The sequence below is a fragment of the Mustela putorius genome, unplaced genomic scaffold (assembly GCF_011764305.1).
Source record: "Mustela putorius furo isolate JIRA1106 unplaced genomic scaffold, ASM1176430v1.1 tig00000580_pilon_pilon_pilon, whole genome shotgun sequence".
NCBI lineage: Eukaryota > Metazoa > Chordata > Mammalia > Carnivora > Mustelidae > Mustela > Mustela putorius.
The window spans coordinates 2,400,943-2,428,102 of NW_025421423.1; the positions used below are offsets into that span (position 1 = coordinate 2,400,943).

Below are 27,160 nucleotides of genomic sequence, written 5' to 3' on the forward strand. Positions count from 1 at the left end.
TTTAATTCCTGTCAGGAAGTCATTAAAATATTTTTACTTTAAAAACCTAATCAGTGGGAGCCGGGGTGGCTCAGTGGGTTAAGCCTCTGCCTTCAGCTCGGGTTGTGATCTCAGGGTCCTGGGATCAAGCCTCTCATGGGGTTCTCTGCTCAGCAGGGAGCCCGTTTCCTCCTCTCTCTCTCTCTCTCTGCCTGCCTCTCTGTCTGCTGGTGATCTCTCTGTCAAATAAAGAAATTAAATAAATAATAAATAAAAATAAATAAAAACCCAGTCAGTAAAGATAAAATCATAGGGGGCAAAATGGACTTGACAATTTTGATTTGTAAAGATTTTGATATAGTAAAAAAATATGTAAACCACATAATATAAATAAAAGTGTGTATGGAAAATATATTCAACATACTGTCTTTGAAAAACTGAAGTATATTACCTTTAATATAAAGAGAATAACTGTAATAAAAATATAACAGTAGGAAAATCAACAAGGAACATGAATAGCAATTCACAAGAGAAAATAATCTAATTAATATGAAAAACGTTCAACTTGATTAAAAATAGAAGTTTCAACTTATGATTTTTTTTCTTCTGGGTACTTAGTAGAATTAAAAAATATCTGTGTGACAGGGCTTGGAGAAGTGGTACTACATATCGGTATATTCTTTTGAGGGTAGTTTGGCTGTATATATCAAAAGCCTTACATTTTTAAAAATCCCTGTTTACTTAGCAATACATTTTTTTGGGAATGTACTTAGAAAAGTAAAAAGGGATGTGATAAATAGTTAGCTGTTAGGTTGTTCATCATAGTGTTTTTTAGTGTAAACTTTTTTATACTACATAAATTTTTACACTAAATAAAACCATTTTGTGGTTTTAGTATATGCCATAAAAAATTGGAAGCAATATAAACTGCCAGCAGTTGCTTATTAGTTTAAAACAGAAAAAAGATATAGTTCATTCATACAGTGGCTAGCTATTAAGAATGATTTTGTTGAAAATCTTTAATAACATAGCAAAATATTTATGACATGACATTATTGAAATAAAAGAATTAGGCTAACTATCAATAACAGGTTTTTTTTTTTTTTTTTAAGATTTACTTATTTGACAGAGAGAGACACAGCGAGAAATGGAACACAAGCAGGGGGAGTGGGAGAGGGAGAAGCAGGCTTCCCGCTGAGCGGGGAGGCTGATGTGGGGCTTGATCCCGGGACCCTGGGATCATGACCTGAGCTGAAGGCAGACGCTTAATGACTGAGCTACCCAGGCGCCCAACAGTGGTTATTTTTATGGTAGACTTCCTTCCATTTGAAAAATATTTTCAGGGTTGCCTGGGTTGCTCAGTTGGTTAAGTGGCTGCCTTCGGCTCAGGTCATGATCCCAGGGTTCTTGCATCAAGTCCCCACGTCGGGCTCTTTGCCAAGTGGGGAGTCTGCTTCACTCTCTCTCTCTCTGACTCTCCCCCAACTTGTGCTCTCTCTTTCTCAAATAAACTCTTTATTTAAAAATGCAAAGATGTTAAAAGAATTAAAAAAAGATACTGGGACTTAAAGTAGAATAAATCCATGATATGTTCTCCTCTTATTTCTGCTTTTCAGTATACAGTACTCCTAACTACTGTTGCCTCTCAGAGTATACCATCCCCTTACTTGCCTTTGTACCTTTGCTTATCCCTTGGTCACTTAGGGAATGCCTGCCTCATCTTTTAAAATCCATTCAAACGACCACCATAAAGTATTTCCTGACCACCCTTTTCTTTGCTTATTCCATGCAATTATTGTGTACAATTATGTATTTATAATTTCTTCTCCACTAGACAGTGAACTCCTATCTCATTCACACGTAATAAATATTTGTGAGTACTTATTATATGCCTGGCACTGTGTATGTTGTGAACTACAAATCTAACAATGAACTATGCATACTATTTCCCCTGTCTTAAGGAGTTTATAGCCTTATGAAGATATTCCTTACAGTGTACATTAAGTGTTATGACAGAAGTATAGAGTACCTTGGGTAAATCTACCCCAGGCTGGATAGGGAAGGAAGTCTTCGTGGAGCAGATGGTAGCTGAATAATAATAAAAAGAAGTGTGTCAGGTCAAGGGGTAGGGGAAAAGTGGTTTCAAGTAGTAGAAACCGCTTGTACAACAGCCTGGAATTTTAAAACTGTTAAGTTTAAAGAAGGTTGTTACGGTATTTATGGATATTGAGGTTGATTTCTGATAAAAAATAATTCAGTATAATTTTACCTTGGAAGAAGTTCCAGAATTTCTTCTCTCTGCCAGAGATTAGGAAGTAATATATAATAGCATATGTTAGAGAAAGCATCCTAAGGTTGAATTAGGCAGAAATTCAAGTGTGGGAAAAGAAATAAAAGAAATTCAAGAGTGATTGGTAGGTCTGTTATCTTTTAATTATTTGTATAAAATATATTCTCACTAAGGATTGAAAATTAGTGTAAAATAATTAAAAGTCTGAATTAGAGAGTATTTTATTTGTGTATTTTATAATCTTAACTGGTCCTAATAAAATATTGCTAAGTATGACTTTTTGAGGAAATGTCTTTGAATTAATAGATTAAAAATATGGCATTTTATTAGCAATTTTATATGTAAATGTGTTCTAAATTGAAAGACATTACTTGTAGCAGAGTAACTAGTTCTCATAATTACGAACCCTTTATGCTTAACATATCTCCCTCTGCAATTAGGTCTTCAGAATCTCCTGTCTCCTATTAAATTGTTTCTTACCATTTATGTTTCCTATACAGATTCTAAAGTTTTTCTTTCTCTCTAGCACTGTTCTTCAAACATCCACCACATATCCAGTTCCAAATAAAAATCAGTAACACAAAGCGAATGGATAAAATTACATTGTGGTCCTCATTGAATCATACTGTCCTTCCCTGTGATTATGTGAATTATGCTTACTTCTTATTGATATCCATATCACTGGGTTTATACAGGCAGTTTGTAGTTCTTTTTTGTTTTCTTAATTAGGTAAAACAGAGATTGTTTCTTAAGTTTTCTTTAACAAGAGATGAAATAAACCAATTTTTCTTTTCTGCTTTGTAGATTTCTTGATAACCGGCTGTTTGCTACCTGCTCTGATGACACTACAATAGCACTATGGGATCTGAGAAAACTGAACACCAAAGTATGCACTTTACATGGTCACACTAGCTGGGTGAAGAACATCGAATATGATACTAATACAAGACTCTTAGTAACATCAGGATTTGATGGAAATGTCATTATTTGGGACACCAACAGGTTTGTGAATAGGAGACCATGTTAGGATTGTAAACAACAAAAAAAATTTTTAAGATTTCTTTATGTGACAGAGAGAGGGAGAGACAGCAAGCATGTGGGGTGGGGGAGTGGCAGAGGGAGAGGGAGAGAGAGAATCTCAAGCAGACTCCCTGTTGAGCATAGAACCTGGTGTGCGTCTCTGTCTTACAACCCTGAGATCATGACCTAAGAAATCAGGAGTTGGGTGCTTAACTGACTGAGCCACCCAGATGCCCCCACAAAATATTTGTTAAAATGGTAAACAAATTCTGTGTTCTATCTTAGCTTTCATATCTCTTTAGGAGAAAAACCTGACTTTGGGAAAAATAAAAAATGATTACATCTTTTGTTACTTCCTCTTAGTCATATCCTGCAACTAAAAAATTTGGAGAAAATTAAATGGAAAGGAAACAAAGCAATATAGTTAATGATGAAAACTGGTTTGTAAGATGAGTTTCCTAAACTTAAAGAATTTAAGGAAAGGTATTTTTGTTATTTCCTCTGTGGAACAAGTGTTTTTCATCCTTCAGTCCTTCAATTCTAAACCCATTTATTTTGTAATTTTTATATATTTTTTCATGCATTAGGATAGTTTCCCACTGGGAATGTTTCCCAGTGGGAATGTATGGTACAGTTTTAATTGTCACTATGGGAGGAGAAGAGAGGATTTCTACTGGCATTTAGTCAACAGGGATCAGAGTTTCTAAACATCCTGCATGGAACATTTTGCACAGTAGACTAGTCCCATCTAAAATGTAAGTGATGACTCTGTTGTAAAACACTTCAGTGAAATGTCTCCTTCTAGAGAAATTAATTATTTAAAGAGTTGGAGTTTGGGGCACCTGAATGGTTCAGTTGGTTAAGCATCTCTTGATCTCAGCTCAGGTCTTGATCTCAGGGTCGTTAATTAAACCCTGCATTAGGCTGCATGCTGGGTATGCATGCATTTAAAAAAAATAGTTTAAAAAAATTAAGAAATAGTTAAGAAAAGGAGTTGAAGTTTGAAAAATAATTAAAATATATCTGTTGTTAGCTATGGGGAAGTGACAATACAGTAATACATCAGGACCATTTCTGAAATATTCTTTTCAGAGGTCATATATAAAAAGAGAAGAAGGGGATATCTTAAAGATTTCTAACTATGCATATTGCTTGAGCAGAGGATATACATATTTCTTTAGATTAAGACAAGCATACCTGTTAAAATTTAGGGGTTTTTTAAAATTTAGAAATAAAATTAGAATAGGAATATGAATGGTAAGTTCTAAATTAGTGGACAAAAGCTAGGAAAACATGATCAGTCCAATATAGGCAGAGAAGGGGGAAAATCATTTTTTAAAAAGAGGTAAATTGGGAAACAGAAAAATATGGTAGGCAGAAAAACCAAATATCAATAATTGCAATAAATAATATATGGACTGAAGTAGCCAGTAAAAAAATAGATAAGGTTAGATCGAATTAAAAAAGAAAACCAAACTATGTTCTTTGTAAGGAACACACACAAAACATGCAAACGAGAAAGTCAAAGTAAAACCATGGGGAAGAAATAACAGGCAAATTGAAATCAAAGAAAAACTGTTATATCTACATTAATAGCAGAATTAGAATTTAGGCATAAAGCATTATATAGAATTTAGGCATAAAGCATTATTAGTAGCAAACAAGAAAGTCAAAGTAAAACCATGGGGAAGAAATAACAGGCAAATTGAAATCAAAGAAAAACTGTTATATCTACATTAATAGCAGAATTAGAATTTAGGTATAAAGCATTATTAGTGGTAAAAAAAAAAGGTACTAAAAGGTTTATTTCACTAGAACATAAAAGAAATCTTAAATGAACCTACACATTAAATGAAACTAACACAGCTTCAAACCATAAAAAGCAAAACTGGACAGAATTATAAGAAAAAGGTAAGAATCCCCATCTCAGTAGAAAATATTAACACTATACTCTCGTTTACTAGTAGATAAAATAGACTAAAATGTTAGTAAGACCATAGGAGATCTTACTTTAATATACCTGATTTATTAGGCATACTTAGGATTCTCCCAACAAATAGTGATTACATCCTCTGAAGCAGACTTAGAATATGTACAAAAGTAGAGCATGTACTAGATTACAAAGTAAGTTTCAACCAATATCAAAGATTTGTTGTCACACAAATTTTTCCTGTCCTCAGTATGGTTTAATTAACACAGGTAACTAAAAGTTCCCATGTTTGGAGATTAAACTCACTTCCTAAATAATTCATGGATTAAAGAAGTCATGGAGAAATCTATGACTGAAAATTAGTGAACTAAGCATTTTACTCAGAAAAACTGGAAAAAGATAAGAGTAAACCCAATGAAAGATTATGGAAATAATAACAATAAAAGCAGAAATTAGTGAAATTGAAAATAAAGTTTTTTTTAAAGCCTGCTCTTTGAAAGGCAATTGAATATGCAATTTTCTGGTAAGATTCATCCGGAGAAATAAGACAAAAGACTAATCTTAACAATAAAGAGACAACAAAAATATATATAGTATGATACCACTTTTATGCCAGTATACTTGAAAACTTTGATGAAATAGTTTATTCAAAAAATACACTTTAGCAAAACTGATCAAGAAAGAAATAGAAAACCTAAAATACACCTGTGGCCTTTACTGATACTTAACTAATATGCAGTGATTTAGCTGAAATAGTTGCTAAGATATTAAATTACTTCTGTAGTTAATACAGAAGTTAAATGTTGTAACTGTAGTTAAATGATAAATAGCCACTATCCTGAATCACCCCTGGGTGGGTCATATCTTGGCACCCTCTGGTTATCCAGACCCTTCTTTTAGGGATACCTGCCTGAAGATCTTCCTATGATCTAGTAGCTAAAGTCCCCCATAAACTACACCTTCACCCCCCCCCCTTTTTTGGTTGTTCAGCATCTCATTTAATTCTGAGAACAGCCTCATGAGTTAGATTACTATTATTATCCCATTTGAAAGCTAAAGAAACCAAGTTCAGAAATGTTGGGTAATTTGCCCACATGACTATGAATAAGATAGTAAGATACGAGCCAAGAGTCAAACCCCTGGTTTATAGACTCCTGAGGGGCACCCTTTGCTGATAGGAGTTTAAAGATCTTCTAGTAGAATAATTCCAGGACTCAGTTCCAACACTGCCAACTGCATCAATTTTGACTGGATCGTTTTCATGCATGCTGATTATTTAAATATTCTAAACATTGCTTCTGACATAGCCATTAAAGAAATGGAAAATATCAGTTAAAATTTATTTACTAATAAAACAGCAGGCCTAGGGTGCCTGGGTGGCTCAGTGGGTTAAAGCCACTGCCTTCGGCTCGGGTCATGATCCCAGGGTCCTGGGATCGAGCCCCATGTCAGGCTCCCTGCTCTGCCTGCTCTCTCTGCCTACTTGTCTCTCTGCCTACTTGTGATCTCTTCCTGTCAAATAAATGAATAAAATCTTTTAAAAAAACAAAACAAAACACAGCAGGCCTGTCAGTTTTACAGGTGACTTCTGTAAGATAGTACAAGAAACAGAACATTCCAATTTTATTAAGGTCACAATCCAGGAAAAAGGGGAATTCTCCTTACCTCATGTATGAAGCTAGTATAACCTTAATATATAAACTCAATAAAGATTATATTAGAAGAGAAAAATTGGAAGGTCAATCTGTAATGTGAATGTAGATAAAAATATTCTAAATAGAAGGAAACTGAAACTTGTAAGATATTAATTAAAATATCATGACCAAGTTGGGTTTCTTCAAGGAATGAAAAGATGATATATCTGGAGTGCCTGGCTGGCACTAGCATGCAGAAGAGTCTCAGCGTTGGTCTCAGCGTTGTGAGTTCAAGCCCTATGTTGGTTGTAGAGGTCACTTAAAATCTTAAAATAGAAATTCTTTTTTTTTTTTAATCTATTTTATTTGACAGAAAGAGAGAGAGTGTGCACAAGCTGAAAGAGCAGCAGGCAGAGAGAAAGGGAAAAGCAGGCCCCTTTCTGAGTGGGGAGCCCAATGTGGGGCTCTATCCCAGGACCCTGGGATCATGACCTGACCTGAAGGCAAACACTTAACCGACTGAGCCACCCAGGCACACCTGTCAGTAGAAATTCTATTAATATAACTCATCACATTGACAGATTAAACAGAAAGTCTATATGATTGTTTTAATCGAGGAATAAAATTCAACATTCAATCATAATTAAAAACAAAAGGGGATATTATCAGTCTTACAGAGATTAAAAGGATTATAGAGGGATACAATGAGCAACTTTATGACAACAAATGAGACAACTTAGATAACAGATACCTGGAGAGTCACAAATTACTTAAACTGATTCCAGAACGAATAGAAAATCTATAGACCTACAGACCTAAAGCAAGTAAAAAAATCGAACTGGTAATTTAAAAATCTTTCCACAGTGAAAAACCCAGTCCCAAAAGTCTTCACTGATAAATTTTACCAAACATTTATAGAATAAATAATCCAATCTTTTACAAACTCTTCCAAAAAATAGAGCTCATTTTATGAGGCTGGTATTATTACTCTGATACCAAAACAGACAAATGTCATAAGAATAGAAAACTGCAGGGGCGCCTGGGTGGCTCAGTGGGTTAAAGCTTCTGCCTTCAGCTCAGGTCATGATCTTAGGGTCCTGGGATCGAGCCCCACATTGGGCTCTCTGCTCAGCAGGGAGCCTGCTTCCCCCCTGTCTCTCTGCCTGCCTCTCTGCCTACTTGTGATCTCTATCTGTCAAATAAATAAATAAAATCTTTTAAAAAAAAAAAGCTACAGACCAATATTTCTCAAAAACAAAAAGAGGAAGAAAAATAGATACAAAAATCCTCAACAAAATATTAGCAGATCAAACCTAGCATCATGTATAAGGGATTATATGTCACAATAGAATTTACCTCAGGTGTAGAGGATTGGTTTAAAATCCAAAAATCAATTAATGTAATACGTTGTATTAATAAAGGTCAGAATGCATAAACAGGATCATCTCAAGAAAGGCAGAAAAGCACTTGACAGAAATCCAATGCCCATTTGTAATAAAACTGGGAATAATAGGGAACTTTTATTCCCTAGACATCTGATAAGGGACACCTATGAGAAATTAATGGCTAAAATCATTTTTGTAAATATTTTTTTTAATTAGAGCACACTAGCGAGGGGGGTAGGGGTAGAGAGAGAGGAACAATTAGACTTCCCACTGAGGTGGGAGCCCAAAGATGCAGGGCTTGATCCCAAGACCCTGAGATCATGACCTGAGCTGAAGGCTGATGCTTTTAACCAACTGAGCCACCCAGGCACCCCTGGCTAAAATCATGTCAATGCTGAAAGACTGAATACATTCACCCTAAGATTGGGAACAAGGCAAGGATGTCTGCTCCCAACACTTTTATTCAATATTGTATTGGAGGTACAATTGCACTGGAAGTACAGTCAGACAAGAAAAAATAACGGGCATCCAGATTGAAAAGAAAGAAGTAATGTTCTTGTACAAGTATGATCTTATAGAAAATCTTAAGGATTCCACAAAAATACTAGAACTAATAAACAAGTTCATCAAGGTCACAAGATACACAAGATTAATATATACAAATCAATTGTATTTCTACTTACAAGCAATGAACAATCTAAAAATGAAGAAAATTCCATTCATAATAGCATCTAAAGAAATGACACTTAGGAATGTATTTAACAGAAGAAGTATAAGATTTGTAGACTGAAAACTATAAAAACATTTCTGAAAGAAATGTAAGAAGATGTAAATGAATGGAGAGGCATTCCATCTTCATGGATTGGAAGACTTTAGCATCATTAAGATGGGTGACCAGGCTGGTTCAGGAGAGCATGTGACTCTTGATCTTGGGGTTATGAGTTCAAGCCCCACATTGGGTGTAGAGCTTACTTAAAAAATAAATAAAATAAGATTACAGAGGACAAACAAATTTTTTTTAAAGATGGCAACTTTCTACAAATTCATCTATAGGTTTGGTGCAATCTCTATCAAGATTCCAGCTGCCTTTTTTGGACCAATTGGCAAGCCGATTCTAAAATTTATATGGAAATACAAAGGCCCCAGAATAGCCAAAACAATCTTTGAAGAACAAAGTTGAAATTTTAGAACTTACTGCAAAGCCATAGTAATGAAGACAGTGTTTACTGGCATAGGATAGGCATATAAATCAAAGGAACAGAATTTTTAGAGTCCAGAAATAAACTATTGCATGTATGATCAGTTGATTTTCAACAGAGGTGCCAAGGTAATTCAGTGGTTCAGAAAAGGATAGTCTTGGGACGCCTGGGTGGCTCAGTTGGTTAAGCAGCTGCCTTCGGCTCAGGTCATGATCCCAGCATCCTGGGATCAAGTCCCACATGGGGCTCCTTGCTCCGCAGGGAGTCTGCTTCTGACTCTGCCTTCCACTCTGTCTGCTTGTGCTCACTCTCTCTTTGACAAATAAATAAATAAAATCTTAAAAAAAAAAAGGATAGTCTTTTCAATAAATGATACCTGAGCAACTGGGTATCCACATGCAAAAAGATTAATTTAGACCCTTATATATATAAAAAAAAAAAGGAACTAAAAATGGATTTAAACCTGTAGGTAAGAGACAAAATTATGTAATTCATAGAAGAAAACGTGGGACTTAATCTTCATGCAAACCAATTACAAGTGATTCCAAAAAATAGATAAAATGGACTTCATTAAAATTAAAAATTTTTGTGTATCAGATGATACCATTACGAAAGTGAAAAGAAAAACTACAGCATGGGAGAAAATATTTGTAGATTATACCTGATAAAGGATTTGTGCCCAAAATATATAAAGAATTCTTGCAATTCACTTCATATATACACAAATAACCCAATTTAAAAATGGGCAAAATATCTGCATAGACATTTCACCAAGGAAGGTAATACAAATGATTAATAGACACGTGAAAAGATGTTCAACGTCATGAGTCATAAGGAAAAGGCAAGCCAAAACCAAAATGAGGAAAATTTTCATATCCACTAAGAAGGCTTTAATTTAAAAAAGACAAATATTGGCAAGAATGTGGAGAAACTGCATCCTCATACATTGCTGGTAGGGATGTAAATTGAAGCCACTTTTTGGTAGTTTTTAAAATGTTAAGCATAGAGTTACCATCTGACTAGCCATTCTACTCCTAGGAATCTATCCAAGAGAAATGAGAACACCTGTCACCACACAAAGATTTGTGCATGGATGCTTATAACAGTATTCATAATATCCCCAAAAGGGAACCAGTACAAATACCTATTCATTGGTAAATGAATAAACAAAATGTGGTATATCTATACAGAATAGTATTTGCTAATGAAAAGGAACAGAGTACTAATACGTGTCTACAGTACGGATGAAGCTCAAAAAACAGTATGCTAAGTGAAAAAAGCCAAACCAAAAGACCACTTGCTGTATAATTCTTAAATGTCCACAATAAGCAGATCTATAGAAACAGAAATAGATTAGTGGCTGCCTGTGACTGGGAGTAGAAACAGAGAGAGACAGTTAGTGGGCAGGAGGGTCTTTTTAGGATGATGAAAATGTTCTAAAATTGAGTTGATGATTTCACAACTCCTTAAATTTATGAAAATCACTTGTTAACTTAAAATGAGTGAATTTATGATATGTAAGTTATATCTCAGTAAAGCTATTAGACTTCATTAAAAATGGAAACTCATCGGGCGCCTGGGTGGCTCAGTGGGTTAAGCCGCTGCCTTCGGCTCAGGTCATGATCTCAGAGTCCTGGGATCGAGTCCCGCATCGGGCTCTCTGCTCAGCGGAGAGCCTGCTTCCCTCTCTCTCTCTGTCTGCCTCTCCATCTACTTGTGATTTCTCTCTGTCAAATAAATAAATAAAATCTTATAAAAAAAATGGAAACTCATCAAAAGTGTACACTAAAACAGGATATTTTTAAATAGTGAAACTTTTAGAAGTTTCCTTTATAGGAGTACCTGGCTGGCTCAGTCAGTAGAGCACGTGACTCTTGATCTCAAGGTTGTGAGTTCAAGCCCCACATTGAGTAAAGAGCTTACTCTAAAAAAAAAATTTTTTTTTTCTATAAAATCAGGAAGGGAAGGGGTGCCTGGGTGGCTCACTGGGTTAAAGCCTCTGTCTTCAGCTCAGGTCATGGTCCCAGGGTCCTGGCATTGAGCCCCGCTTCGGGCTCTCTGCTCTCTTCCTCTCTGCCTACTTGTGATCTCTCTCTCTCTCTGTGTTAAATAAATAAATAAAATTTAAAAAATCAGGAAGTGAGAGAACATGGCTGCTGTTACTACTACTGTATACCACTGTTTTGGGGTGGAAGAAGATAGGGTCCTAGTTGGTGCAGGAAAATGAGTATATAAGGATTGTAAGGGGAAAAAAATGAAAAAAATCGCATTCACAGATGATAGGATTGTCTTTATGAAGGGTTGGCAAATTTTCTGTAAAGGACTGTGTAATAAATATTTTCAGCTTTGTGTGCTGTATAGTCTCTGAGCAGCCATCAACAATACATAAATGGACATTGCTATGTCCCAACCAACTTTCTATATAAAAACAGACCAGACTTGGCCCATAGACCAGTGTTTTGACTGGTCTATGTGAAAAATCTTAGAAATTCTGCTGACAAATTATCAGAATTAATAAGAGTTAACCAAGATTGCTAGACATAAGATCAAAATGTAAAAATCAGTAGTGTTCCTATTTATCACAACAAACAATTAAAAAAATTTAAAGTATGTAGTTTTTAGTGATTAAAAATTTTTTTTAAAAACCCAGGGTGGGTCAAGTAGCAGATTAGATACAACTTTAAAAAACAGCTTGGAAGCTAGATATTAAAAATTATCCAGAATGTAACAAAAGTGAGGAGATAAAATATAAGACAAGGAGAATCAAATGTGAATGGTTCAAACATCTATTTGGAGCTCCAAAAGAATAGAGAAAATAAGTGACAGGCAATATTGGAGTAATGATGGAGAATTTCCCAGAATATATGAATAATATGAATCTTGTGATTTAGAAAGTCAAAGACAAAGAGACCAAAGGGAAAAAAAAGATAAAATTGTCCAAAGTAACAATTGCCTAATAGTAGACTTAAAAATAGCAACAGTAGAAGCCAGGACTCAGTGGAATATTATCCCCAGTATTCAGAAAGACACAACTATTAACCTGAAGTTTACCTGCTCAGCTAAATCTTTAATCAGAGTGGAATATTTTCAGAACAGTATAAAGTGACAGTTTACCTCAACAAAATCTTACTCTAAAATATATATTTCAGAAAGAAAGAATAAAATGGAAAATTGGAGATGAAAGAAGGAATGGTGAGCCAAAAAAAAGTTTGTCATGTGTATAAGGCTAAGCATACACTGTAAATTCTAGTTTCAAGATTGAAAATATGACTGCTAACCAAATCCATATATTTATGATAATTCTAGGTTTTGTTTTGATTTCTTCTGTTAGGTGTACAGAAGATGGGTGTCCACATAAGAAATTCTTTCACACACGTTTTCTCATGCGAATGAGATTAACTCCAGATTGTTCCAAAATGTTGATCTCAACGTCCTCTGGATATCTCTTGATTTTGCATGATCTTGACTTAACTAAGTCTTTAGAAGTAGGCAGCTATCCCATTTTGAGAGCAAGAAGAACTACATCAAGTTCAGGTAAGCTTTTCCTTTTTGATTTCAGAAAATTTTCCATAGAGTTTCACACAAAGGGATGGTATATGTTTCCATCTTGAGAATGATACCAGGAAGGAGGGAAGGAAATTTGAAGACATTTTTGGAAAACTCATTGAAAGCTTTTTTTCCCAAGGAAGTATGACCTATATGAATTTCTGACATAGCATTAATTTGTGCTTCTGTATCACCAATGGAATAGGAAGGACTACTAACTATAAAAATATTTTCTTTTATCGCTTTCTGCTATCCAGAAAATCTTTTATTTATTTTTTATAACATATAATCTATTATTTGCCCCAGGGGTACAGGTCTGTGAATCATCAGGCTTACACATTTCATAGCACTCACCATAGTGCATACCCTTCCAAGTGTCCATAACCCAGCCACCCTGTCCCCACCCCTCCATTCCCCAGCAACCCTCAGTTTGTTTCCTGAGATTAAGAGTTTCATGGTTTGTTTCCCTCTCGATTCCATTTTGGTTTTTTTCCCCCTCCCTAGCCCTCAATATCCCCCGCCCTGCCTCTCAAATTCCTCATATCAGAGAGATCATATGATAATTGTCTTTCTCTGATTGACTTACTTCGCTTAGCATAATACCCTCTAGTTCCATCCATGTCATTGCAAATGGCAAGATTTCATTTCTTTTGATGACTGCATGGTATTCCTGTGTGTGTGTGTGTGTGTGTGTGTGTGTGTGTGTGTACACCACATCTTTATCCATTCATCTGTTGATGGACATCTAGGTTCTTTCCATAGTTTGGCTATTGTGGACATTGCTGCTATAAACATTCCAGGGCATGTGCCCCTTCAGATCACTATATTTGTATCTTTAGGGTAAATACCCAGTAGTGCGATTTGCTGGGTGGTAGGGTAGCTCTATTTTCAACTTTCTGAGGAAACTCCATACTGTTTCCCAGAGTGGCTGCACCAGCTTGTATTCCTACCAATAGTGTAAGAGGGTTGCCCATTCTCTGCATCCTCTCCAACATCTGTCATTTCCTGACTTGTTAATCTTGGCCATTCTGACTGGTGTGAGATGGTATCTCACTGTGGTTTTGATTTGTATTTCCCTGAAATACAAATTTCATAGCATTTCATAGCCAAGTGATATTGAGCATTTTTTCATGTATCTGTTGGCCATTTGGGTATCTTCCACAAAATCTTTTTTTTTTTTTTTTAATTTATTTGACACAGAGAGAGAGAGCACAAGTAGTCAGAGAGGCAGGCAAAGAGAAAGGGGGAAGCAGGCTCCCTGCTGAGCAGAGAGCCCGATGCAGGACTCGATCCCAGGACCCTAAGATCATGACCTGAACCGAACCAGCAGCTCAACCCACTGAGCTACCCAGACACCCATTCCAGAAAATCTTTTATCAGTATTTCTAAATCATCACTATCTCAAAAAGTTAATGGTGGCCCAAGGTAGGATCTATCTTTTTAAGTGCTTCTGAAGCCCAACAGAGCTTTATTACTATTTTTATTTTATTTCATTTCATTTTTATTTCACAACCCTGAGATCAAGACCTGAGCTGAGATCAAGAGCTAGACACTGAACTCACTGAGCCACCCTGGTGCCCCACCTAGCAGAGCTTTTAAGATACATTCAGTATAGAGCTTTACTTTTAAGTCTGTATTACATCCCAGACTTTCAGAAGTCTATACCCAGGTAGCTGGTGCCATCCTCTTTCACAACCCCTAAATATCCTCTTGCTAAAGCTGTATTCTGGTTTGTTTGTTTGTTTTAGGATTTATTTATTTATTTTTGAGCGTGGCGGAGGTTGCAGAGGAAGAGAGAAGCCTGACGCATACTCCCCACCAAGCAGGGAACACACTGGAGGGGGGAACCTCAATCCCAGGACCCCGAGATTATGACCCAAGTTGAAACAAAGAATCAGCTGCTTAACCAACTGAGCCACCTACATGCCCCTAAAACTGTATTATTTTTCCTGTTGCTGATTCCATTAGAATGCTTCAGTGAAATTGGGGGTCAGAAAAACTTATGCACTGTAATTTATCTACATTATGTGATAGAGTCTGTATTTCATCACCTTTGGGGAAAAGAGGGCTATTCCAGGAACATACCTATTTATAATTTTATGTTTATGAACAAAAACCCAGAAAAAAAGACTTAAGCATTTGAAACGCAATGTTTATAAATACCTATTTAAAATCAGCTTCAAAAGAGTAAATAAATAAAAATCAGCTTCAGATAGTTGGACTCTTTCTCCTGTATGCATAGGGCCACATCTGAAGACTCCTTTGGGAAAGTACGGGCCCCATTGTAATTGCATTTGTCCAAATTCACTCCTAAAAGTAGAAATTTAAGTTTTATCAATTTATTTGCAAAACAAGGGATTTCATGAGTATGTGAGTATAATCCTTTTACATTCAGAAATTTATTTTTAGGTTAAACATTAATAAGCAACTTTAGCTTAGTAAGAGGTAGTAACTTAGAAGGTCTGGTTGGTATTTTTTTATTCAAAAACCAAGAACATTTTCTGTCTTCTAAGAGTAACTCTGATAATAACATCAAAAGGAATTAGATGAAGAAATCCTCATAAAAGTGTGGGGCCACCGAAGAGTGATGAAACAGAGATTGCTATTTGGAGTAATACATTAGATCCAACTATCTGATACTCAGTGTTTGTTTTTCAACAGATTTCAGTATGAAGTTTATATTGCATTTCAAAGATAGTTTTCACATAATTCCATGAATGATAACAATTGTTTGGCATGCTTAAGAAGGCTCATTTACTGTTCTCAGTAATGAACCTGGTATTTGGACCCTATTCTAAGAGTAAATGGGCTGATGAACAGCTCAGTTTTCATGTTTATTGAATTTTCTTATTCCATCTTACTATAGAAGTGATGGGGAACCCAGAGATGCTCCTGTGCTTATTGGGTTTGTCATTTTTATTTTACTTAAGCAAATCTTGGTATAAGAGATTTTAGAAAGGGCCCAGGCCTTAGAGCTGTCCTACCTACCTTGGTCTTAGTTATAGGCCTGCTTTAAGTGGGCATGTACTTGCCATGTTTCAGATGGATTTTCACAGTATGCTTCAACTAGATGATTAAGAAGTTAAGAGACGCTATTAAAGTTCTGCTAAGTTTACTGTCAGAACTTTTTGTATTTTCAAGATCTGACTACTTCATCAAGTTCTTCTGGTCCTCGAGTTTCTAGTTCACCTTGTCATCATAGTGATTCTAATTCATCTTCTGAGAAACACTTGTCACGAGCCTCACAAAGAGAAGGTAGGTTAAAAGTGGAATTTTATAGTCTTGCAACAACAGATTCTACCAAATAGCTTTCTTTGGTTTAGTTTTAATCCAGACAAAAGCCAGTAAAGAAGAGGATATTCTTTGACCGTCAGTCATTTTCAAAAGCTAACCAGTCTCTAGGGTTGGATATCTTGGGCTTACATCATTGTTGGAATTTGAGCTTTGGTTTTATTTACTGAATTTCGTTTGGTCTAGATTAGAGAAAAAGTAGTTTGGAAATGTAGATTCCAATCGAGGTTGTTAGGGAAATTAAATGAGATATGCATGTGAGGGTGCAGTATAAGGTAATGAGTTTGTCAAGTGCTTGTGAAGTCGCCTAGTTCCAGCCTGGTAGGCATTTTGCTCTCCCATTTCTTTATCCAAGCAATGACTGACCGCCTGAGAGGGATTGTGGGATAAAGTGGGCTACGACCTGACCCCACTGTGCTTTTGCCTGTTTCCCCCCCACTGCTCTGGGAGAACTAGCTATTTACCCTATTCTTTTCCACCCCCTAAATGAGATGCTTTTTACCTATGCAAATTTCATCTACTTCTCCAAACCAGCTCACATCTAAGCACTTTTTGTTTGTTCTCATCTTTGTGGACTGATGGCCAGATGTGGTTCTTTTTGTAATTTCGGGTCACCTTTTGGAGATGAGCATGGCTCCTACTTAGATCTTTAGGGGAGGGACTATCCGTTAGACTTCTAATTTGTTTCTCCTAGGTGGTATCACCTGGTTAAGTGCTTAGTAATTGCATACTTGATTATTTTGCATGACTACTTATGTTTGTAGAGTGGTTTGAGAGCCCTTCCTAAACCTACAGCCTATCTACTTTCCTTTGGGTATTCAGGACTATGACATTTAAGATTAAAAATTCCTCCTACTAAATTTAGAGATTTATGCCCAGATGTGTAACATTTTTTTCTTTGATACTTTGTTCTACTGTACTACTTTGGCTACAGTACAGAAGACAAGGCTCTTAATAATATACATTGAGAAAAATCTTTATTGAGCTAAACCATCCATGAGGAAAAAAACTACACAAAACTTAAGAGTAGTTAGCTGTTTGTTGCAGTGGTAAACCCAAAAACCAAACTGCACAGCAGTTTCATGATGTAGAGAGTTGGGAATGAGAGAAGAGACAATGTATGGAGAGCCTCGGCAGAGTATAGAGAAGAGGTGGGGCTCATACATCAGCTCGTTCTGAATGTTGGCACTCCTGGGTCTTCAGGATATCAGAATGTTAGCACCATACTTTGATAGATACAGTAGCTGTATAGAGCTGAGGCTATCAATCCCATTTCAGGATTAGAACTTTTTTTTTTTTTAAGTGATCTCTACACCCAGTACAGGGCTCAAACTCCAGACCCTGAGATCAAGAGTCAGATGCCCCTAGAACTCTTTTTGACATGAAGTCTGCTGTGGATTGTAGCACAGATAAAGTGCAAAAACTGGTTCAAGTGAAATTAGTGAGTTTGTTGACCAGTCTTCCCTATCCCATCCCCATGTGGTTCCCTCTCTGGAGGAACCTCCAAGGAGCAGAACTCAAAAGCCACTACTTACTTATTTAGATGGGTTTCTTTTCTGCTTTTGTTCAATTTTCAGAATTCTTGAAATAGTGGTTTTTCTCTAAAATTGTTATTAAGGTTCAGTCACATGTGAAATCATTATTTAGGTATAGTTTGGTTATAACAATGTAATTGAGAGCTTCACAGGTTTCCATCAATGCTGTAGTAATCTAAAGGGAATCTTTTAAAGAAGATAACACATCTATTTGAGAAACAGTTCACAAAGGGTCTGACAGAGGGAGCTCATAATCTTCAAAGCAACTCCTTCCGTGGGTAGAGAAGTGTTAAAATATTTCTCTTGATATTAAAGTTCTAAACTGCTTTTTTATGATGTCTGTGAAAGTGGTTCTCCACATTCCTGAGGGATAGGATGTAACTCCCAGCAGTAACGGCTAGCTGTAGCAATTACTTCCGTGAGGCCTAGGAAGGAGGACAGGATGGGCCCTAACAGAGTACCAGGCGTGTGTATGATTGGCAGTGTCTCCCAACCCCTCGTTTTGATACACTGATATGTGAACTATCCTGCCTTGCCTCCAAAATGATAGATGCTTATCATTTATAGTACTGTCCTTGGGGGGCCATAAGTCCTGCTCCTTGCACACATAATAGCCTTTTATTGATAATAAAGGCGGTCTCCATGGCTTCCAAGTATTTCCTTCTCAGGGATAGAGAGCACCAGGGTCCTCTGAGATGAGAATTCTCTTTTACTTCTTTTCCAGATTCCTTTCATGTCCTAGAATTTGATTTTTAGAGTTTTCTGAGATACAAATCCTAATCAAAAGGATCCCTAGTCTACTTTAACGCCTTAGTCTTAGGTTATGGGTTCCTGCTGCAGGACTTGGATCCTTTAGTTCTGGTCATAACCTTTCCCCATAATCCCACGCCAAAAACATGTACACCGTATATCAAGGGGCACCATAGGTTTTTTTCTATATATGGTTTTTGGTGTTTAGTTGTTTTTTTGTTTGTGAAGGTGGTTGTTGTTGTTGTTGTTGGCTTTTTTGGAGGGGGGAGATTTATTTTAGAGAGAGCAAGCATGAGTGGGAGGTGCAGAGGAAGAGAGAGAATCTGAAGCGGACTCCATGCTGAGCATGGAGCCCGCTGCAGGGCTTGATCTCACAACCCTGAGATCATGACCTGAGCCAAAACCAAGAGTTGGCTGCTTAACTGATGGTGCCCCCACAGCTGTGCCCAGTTTTTCTTTTTACATGTGGTAGCATGTAAAAAAAGGAGGGGGGCTGACGAAGGAATGAAGCCTAGAGGTGGGGGTGACTGCCAGAAATCAAAGCTTTGATGAGCTGCCTTAATCCTTTGATAATACAAATCTCACATCCTAATTTTCGTATCAGGAGTTTCACCACGAAATAGTCTTGAAGTCTTAACCCCTGAAGTTCCTGGTGAGAGAGACCGTGGAAACTGCATCACGTCCTTACAGCTGCACCCAAAGGGCTGGGCCACTCTCCTTCGGTGCTCAAGCAACACTGATGATCAGGAGGTAGGAGCGGCGGCAGTCCACCTCAGCAGGGCTGACGGAACAGCCGCTGCCGGGCGTGCTCCTGGCCCCTTTATCCCTTGAACCCCTCCTTCCTATCCAGCCTCCTCTACAGGTTTAAATACTTTAAACCAGTATCAGCTCAGATTGTGTCCAGCTTCTTCATCCTTGCCCCCTTCATCTGCCACATGCCCTTTACATAGTGAACTTCAGAGGGGAGATGCTGCAGCCAAGCTGGCTAAATGTAAGGTTTTGCTAAGCCAATTGAGTTTTAGAATTTGCTCTTTTTAAAAACCAAGGGAGGGGTGTCTGGGTGTCTGGTCGGTTCAGTGTCTGCCTTCAGCTCAGGTCATGATTCCAGGATCCTGGGGTCGAGTCCCAGTCAGGCTCCCTTCTCAGCAGGGAATCTGCTTTTCCCTCTCGCTCTGCTCCTCCCCACTGCTCATGCTGACTCCCTCAAATAAATAAAACTAATCAGTTAATTAGTAAAACTACCAGCGGAACCTGGGGAAAGACTAAACTGATGACTGGGGAAAGGGCCTTATATCACCTCATGACCCGTCACTCTGGAAAGCAGGAGTCTTTTGAGGATCTCACTGGCTCTAGAAGTCACAACTGAAAAGAGACAAGGACCAATTGTGTAGGAGGAGAGCTATTTTAGGTTAGATGTCTAAACTTTGGAATATTTTAAGTATCAGAATTGTTATTTTCACAAAAGGGAATTATTACCACAGAAGTCACAGCAGCCTGAGGGAATAAAAGGCATTAGTCATAGTATGTCAAAGCACACAGAATAACCTTGGCCTCTGAAGATAAGGTGTGGGGCCTACACATTTTAATAGATGGGAGATGGGTAGCAGTCATCTGATTTCTTGCAACAATTCTGTGGCTTTGACAGTCGGTTGAGCTTTTTACAAAAAGAAATATTTGGGGCTCTGTAATTTTGGTTTCTCTCTCTTCTCTCCCCTTAGTGGACTTGTGTCTATGAATTCCAAGAAGGAGCTCCTGTGCGACCTGTCTCACCCCGCTGTTCTCTACGACTAACTCATTACATTGAAGAAGCCAATGTAGGCAGGGGTTATATCAAAGAACTTTGCTTCAGTCCTGATGGGCGAATGGTCTCTTCCCCACATGGCTACGGGATTCGCTTGTTGGGATTTGACAAACAGTGCAGTGAACTTATAGACTGTTTGCCCAAAGAAGCCAGTCCCCTGCGGGTGATCCGTTCTCTGTACTCTCATAATGACGTGGTACTGACGACGAAGTTCTCTCCAACACATTGTCAGATTGCCTCAGGGTGCCTTAGCGGACGGGTTTCTTTGTATCAGCCAAAGTTTTAGGCACAACTTATATCAAATAAGGAACTCTTCTGGTGTTTGACTCACAAATTACTTCAATTTAGGTGAAGTATTTACTTTTTAGAAGATCTTAAAAGTTTGGGTCAAGATGCCGGTTATTATGGGTCCACGAACACACCTGTGACCTGAGGACTTGGCTGTCCGGTATCGTAGGGGCCTCGCCAAGTTAGACTCTACGCAGCAGCAGCTTTTGCCGCATTCCTCTGCTCCTGTGCCACCTAAACTTCAGTTCTTCTGGTTATTTTGCATGGTAGCTCTTGTCAAATTTCTTCATTTCTTTCCTTGTTTTTTTTAGTTCGGTGTGAATTTCGTGGGTGTCTGGCAGGAGTTATGGCGGGGTTAGGAGAAACCCGTGACGCTATATTGAATAAACCCAGAAGTCCCATGTCAGCATACTGGTCATTAAAAAAGAAATTCCATCTTATCAGTATACTTGGCCTTTTAAAGTTGCTGTTATGTTTCTCTATAATGAGCACAGATAATGGCATTATTCTCGTAACTGTTAGTCTTACAACAAAAATGTCTTTTGAGTTTCCTGTTAAAATTATACATATTTTTTCACCGTGAAGGGAATTTTGTTGTAAAACTCTAGAAAAAATAACTGCCACCTCTCTTTGTAATTTACTTGTATGAATTTAAAAATCTCTAGCATGTGTCCTTACTTGGTATTTTGTTCCTCTGAACAGCATTTAGAAAGGAAAACAGGAGAAGGAGTGGGCTTTGGTCATTTCTGTTGTATACAGGAGGACTCATTGAGTTAGTACACTATCTGGTCAGAGAGAGGAGAACCACGTGGCTTAGAATTTGTTTTCTCTGCCAGACTATTTGACTCACACAGGGTGACTTGTTATGGTATTAGGGTGGAGGGGAGATTGAGAGGAAAGAGGTGGTATTTTCTTCATCTTTACTCCTTGAGCCAGGGGGCACAAGCTTGACCCTTAGCATTAGGGAGGGGTGAGCTGCAGTCCTCTGCAAGCCGTGACCTAACTACAGTAGTCAGTGACTTGGATATCAGGACAAAGAGCTGACGTGAAGACCTCTTACATTCTGTTATGGAACACAGCAAGCGGGGTCAGTCACAGGGCTGACTGGCCTGCTGAAGTAAGCAGCTTTCTTCTAGTCTGCACTTGGACGGATATTCTATTTAGAAAGGATCCACCAGAGGCTCGAGTAATTTAAGCCACATGTTAGCTCGTTCCCTCTCAGATCATATTCTCTTAGGCCAGTGGTTTTCAGATAATAGGGTGCGTTACAGTTATTTAGGAGCTTGTGGAAAACAGAAACCTGGCCCTCACTGTAGGAGGTTCTGATTCAGTCAGGGAGATGACAGGAATCTGTTTTTTGGTTTTTTGTTTTTAGGAATCTGTTTTTAATAGGAACCTCTAGTAACCTTATTCAGGTGGTTCCTAGATCAGAGTTTGAAAAACACTACCTTAAACATCAGTAAGTACTTCCGTACCTTTCAGGTGGTTAACTCCCAGAAGGTGTTTTAATTATTTAAAAAAATAGTAAGTAAATCCATTTTAGAGGTAGAAAATGTAATCAGTCTCATCATCAAATGAATGAGAAAAGTTAAGTGACTTGCCTAAAGTCGTCTTACAAAATTAGTGGCAGAGCCAGAACTTTAATTCAAGTCTCCTAATTCCTTGCTCAGGGCAATTTCTACTGTATTGTGCTGGCTGTTAAAACAATGATTTATGAACACTTTATCTTGTCTTTAAGTTGTATTATTGTGACTACCCTTAAACTGGCTGATAGATTTAAAAACGCATGGGAGTAGATGCTGAGAATTCCGGCCCTAAGAAAAGAATCGCAAATCTTATAGAATTATTAAGCAACCCAAACACATGAATAAAAATGACAATTTTTTTTTTTGCAGGACCTACCAGACAGCCATTCACACACGTGTGCAGAGGTTACATACATCTCCCTTGGAACAATCTTGGCTCTAGGACAAATTTTAACAATTACATCATTTTAGCATGGATGTTAAAAAGAATTTGAAATTTTTTAGCCATCAAGAAAATTACTACAAAGTATAATGTAAACATTGGTTTGCCATAAATTTTTTTAAACGTCCACATATGTAAAGGAAGATAAAGTTTTGGAGGCAGAAGTACCCAATCTTAACATTCAAAACAAGCTACCGAGTACAGCACTTCTATTGATGAAACAAAGATTCCGTGTATTGCAACCCCTCTGGAGAGAGTTGCATGTCGGATGCTAGACCCACGTGTTGCCCAACTCAGTTTCAGTCCATGATTCTTCAACCATTATAGTGTCTATGGTGTCAGCCTACACACTTTACTACTCACCCTCTCTCACCTACTCTCTCACAAGGTAGGTGACATGAGCACCGAATTACTTTGGGAGAAATGGAGGGTCTGAAAGGTCGAGTCAGAGCTGGCACTGGGCGGCGGGGGCGAAGAGCAACACTGGGATTGAAACCCAGCTGCTTCAGTCCGGAGCCTGGGTGCTTACCGCTCTACCACTTTGCCCTTTTGTTTATAAAGATGGGAAAATGGCCTGTGAATTTGTTTAGCATCCTCTGTAAATTCTTTATTACAGAGCTGACTTACCTTCTGCACCATGCAAGATTCATAAGAATGAAAATTTCCATTAGAATTAGTACCATAAACTGCAGGGCATACATACAGTCCACTCCTAACTGAAAGACTTCGAGCAGGATACATAGCTGTAAAGAAAAATGTGGAATAAACTGCCTTGTATAAAAATAGAGCCACATAGATGAGAATTAAAAATTAGCAAACTCAACAAAACCACCTTTGTCCTCTTTTTGAGGTCGGCTGTGATCAAAACATCATGAGGGGGATATTAATCCAGGAATCATAGGGCATCAGGAATGCTAGACTCTTGGAGGAAACTGCATCTTAAAATTTCAAGGTCTCATTTCACTTAAGAGCATAAAAGCTAGTCTGGGGTTTTTTTACTCTAAATTTTATTTAGTCATTTTTATTCATGATAACTGGTGAATGTATTATAAATGGTAATGTGGTATAGTTGTTGGTAAATGTAGAATAAATTATACTTGTTTTAAAAACCTTTCTACAGGGGCGCCTGACTGGCTCAGTAGAGCATGCAACTCTTGATCTTGGGGTCATGAGTTTGAGCCCCATCTTGAGGGGCAAACTGTATCTTTAAAAAAACCTCAAAAATAAGCTTTCTACAGAAATGCTATGTTAACTAAGTTTAGGAACATCAAATATTTAGTAGTTCCTTATCTTTAGTTGTGAAAATGAAGTCGCTAAAGCAGACAAGACCTCTCTCGATCTTTCGAAAATAGATCTGATTTTTTTCCTCAGAAGCCCAAAGTACATGTATATTTTGTTATTTCTCCTTGTTACATCCAAGATAAGGCTTTACCAAAAATTTTAGGCAAACAAGCAAGGATAAGGTTCCCAACTCCTATCCAGAACCAAGATCACATTATGTCATAGTTAAAGTTTGCTTTTCCAGGAAGTGCAATACAGGAAGAACACTCTGAGAATCTGTTAGAAGCCTAGTGTTTCCCATATCAGTCCGAATATGGTACTGGCATCCACAAGCATCTGTTAAATCTTCTGTTTAGCAGGAAAAATAGCCTGATAACACTGATGACAATCATCCCCATTTAAAGTGACCAGCAGCCACGGACAGCTGTGAAAATTCACTCAGTAATAGCCAATGCTGGTCATGAAAGAAAGCATATATATGAAATTTTGGATAACTAATGTATATATCATAAGTGCCAAAATTTAAAACTTGTAAATTATTTTTGATGCAAGTCTTTCAGCTATGTTAGTATACCTCCCTGCCTTCTTAAACAGCATGCTCAGTATAATTCACTTTTTCATAACAAAAAGTAAAAGTTATATTCATGTGTTATTATAAATACCCAAGGAGTTCTGATATATATAAAATACTTCATAAAATGTAAAGGGCTATAGCAAATATGAGTTAATATCAATTATTAAAAAGGGATTCCCTTGGCCCTGAGGTATATATAATCATTCGCTTCAGGTTGCTTAGATTTGGGGATTTTTTTATTTAAAAATTTTTCTGTGTGCTAAGTGGTTTGTTCTGTCTCCTACCACAGTCTCCACATGCCTGCCTCTAATAGGCTGGCATTTGCGCTGTGTTCATCTGTTCCGAGCTGGGACAGGAGATCACCAGGCCTGCTTAGCGTCTAAAGAGCTGCATGAGCCCTGCGTGCACAGTCTCTGGGACCACTAGCTCTCTGACAGGTTCACCATAACCTGGGGAAAGCCTAGGCTAGTGATTGTTTCAGCTGCCGCCAAGGAAAATACTATGGACAAAGGATGCTGCTAGATGAAGGAATGAATGGCAATGCACCAAAGAACAGCCAAGTAACAACAAAGGCTCTGTATTTGCACAAGGATCCTTCATATTTGTTTTTTTAAAAAGAAGAATGGGGGGTGGAGGGGAAACAAAATAAATCCAGATAGACTTGAGTATTTTTGATGCCATTAAACTTGGTCAAGAGCCATTAAAATACATGTTTAAATTACCACACATTGTTACAAAGGCAATATTCATCTCATTACAGAATAAGATCATACCAAATTTATACCCCAAGAATTACTCCTGTTCAAATGACAACAGAAATAATCAAAAGGGAAATCTCAAATTTACCTGTATGCTGCTTTAGTTTTAAATGAATAATGGAAATACCAGTTTTATCAAAAGCTCCAAGGAACACATCTCACATATGCACAACTTGTATATGTATGTGTATATAAATGTTACTATAAGTGAAATGTCATCCAGAGACAATAAAATAATTTTAAATTTTAAATCTTGTTCATAGTATTTAAAATAGAATTTTTTCAGCTTTCCTAAGTTTCTTCCTTATTTCAGTTTCATGTTTTCTACATTAAAGGTTGGCCATTAGATTTTCACTGCATCTTCCATTTTTAAAACATGTTTTCTGGGAAAGTCTAGATTCATATTTTTAGGAAAGTTGGCAGTGTTCCAGATAATATCCTAGACACCAGGAAGTTTTCTCACTAGGTTCTGAGGTACTGTTAAGTTCTTCCATTAGACTGTAAGCTCTTTGCGGGCAGGGACTGACTTTTCTTGCATCCCCAGTGCCCAGTACAGGAGCCGACAGAGTAGTTCAATAAATTTCTTGTTGCAGGAATCAAATGAACCTTAGCCATATGTGGCCTTGAATTTCCATGAAGCCAGAATGTGATGTGCAAATAGAGAAATCTTCATCAGAGTAAGATTTTCTTCTGTCCACAGGTCAGAAAAACTAAGCATTTCTTATGGATTTGGAAAACTGCAAAACTCAATTTTTCATTCACCGAACATTGAATCCCTACTATATGCCTTGTCCAGTCTAACGAGGGACTCAAGGGACAAGGATAACTAAGATTGTAGCGCTGGCTTCACTGTGTGACCAGTACAGGCATACAAGGCCCTACAGTGAGAAAAGCCTCATGCTTGGTGTAAGGTTCTGTTCAATCCATCTTAAAATTCTTAATTTTTTGAGCAAGGAGCCCACATTTCTATTTTGCACCAGGCTTCCAAATTAGATAGCTGGTCCTGCTTTGATATTACCATGCTGACATGGTGGGAATAAGAATTATAGTATCGTCTCCAGTCCAGTAAAGATACATTCATTGAAAACTAGCCATAAAGTGAATGTTTTAGTAAAATAAAGTCTAAAATCTAAACCTAAAACTCCGTCCCTCCCACAGATTTTTTCCACAGATCTTCATCACAATTAGGAAAGCTTTATAAACTGTACTAGGCTTTTACTGTTTCAGTTGAATTCTTTTGAGGTTTTCATGTGGATGAATGTAGAGCTGTAGGTCATTTTAGCTACATACATACATACCTACATACAAGGTTTCAGTAAAACTTCTATTAATATATGCACTGAATGTCTTGTTGTAAGTCTACCTCATAATATGCTTAAAAAAAATTAATGCTACTTTAAAACATTTGACACATTTTTTTCTGTAGTTAACCTGTTTGAAAGGTTGACGGCAAGTTTGCACTTAGCAGTAGTTTGAAATTTTTTATTTATTTGACAGACAGAGATCACAAGTAGGCAGAGAGCCAGGCAGAGAGAGGGGGAAGCAGACTCCCCACCGAGCAGAGAGCCCGATGTGGGGCTCGATCCCAGGACCCCGAGATCATGACCCAAGCGGAAGGCAGAGGCTTTAACCCACTGAGCCACCCAGGCGCCCCAGTAGTTTGAAATTTTTATTTAAATTGCCTAGGTGTTTATTTTTAGACCAGAATCAAACATAATGCTGTAACAGAGGCAGTGGCTTGGTGATTCTTGTTTAGGTTATTCTAAACTTTTATTTTTTTTTTTTAAGATTTTATTTATTTGACAGAGAGAGATCACAAGTAGGCAGAGAAGCAGGCAGAGAGAGAGAGGAGGAAGCAGGCTCCCTGCTGAGCAGAGAGCCCGATTCGGGGCTTGATCCCAGGACCCTGAGATCATGACCTGAGCCGAAGG

At 37.5% G+C, this 27,160-nt stretch overlaps 1 protein-coding gene across 2 annotated transcripts in view; it reads left to right on the forward strand.

Annotated features, from left to right (window-relative positions):
* The window catches only part of DCAF10 (DDB1 and CUL4 associated factor 10), a 47,601-nt gene extending 22,121 nt beyond the window's left edge, over window positions 1-25,480 (forward strand). The window contains exons 3-8 of one of the 2 annotated variants that reach the window (XR_006607182.1): window positions 3,074-3,271; window positions 12,769-12,971; window positions 16,125-16,238; window positions 19,164-19,309; window positions 20,278-23,004; window positions 24,761-25,480. Coding sequence is in view for 1 of the 2 variants with exons in the window: in XM_004747639.3 (XP_004747696.2) it covers window positions 3,074-3,271; window positions 12,769-12,971; window positions 16,125-16,238; window positions 19,164-19,309; window positions 20,278-20,646 (1,030 nt within the window). In the remaining variant the exon portion in view is untranslated. Of the gene's footprint in view, window positions 1-3,073; window positions 3,272-12,768; window positions 12,972-16,124; window positions 16,239-19,163; window positions 19,310-20,277 lie in introns of both variants that reach the window. The other variant, XM_004747639.3, reaches the window with a different exon arrangement.
* The last annotated feature ends 1,680 nt before the right edge of the window (window positions 25,481-27,160 follow it).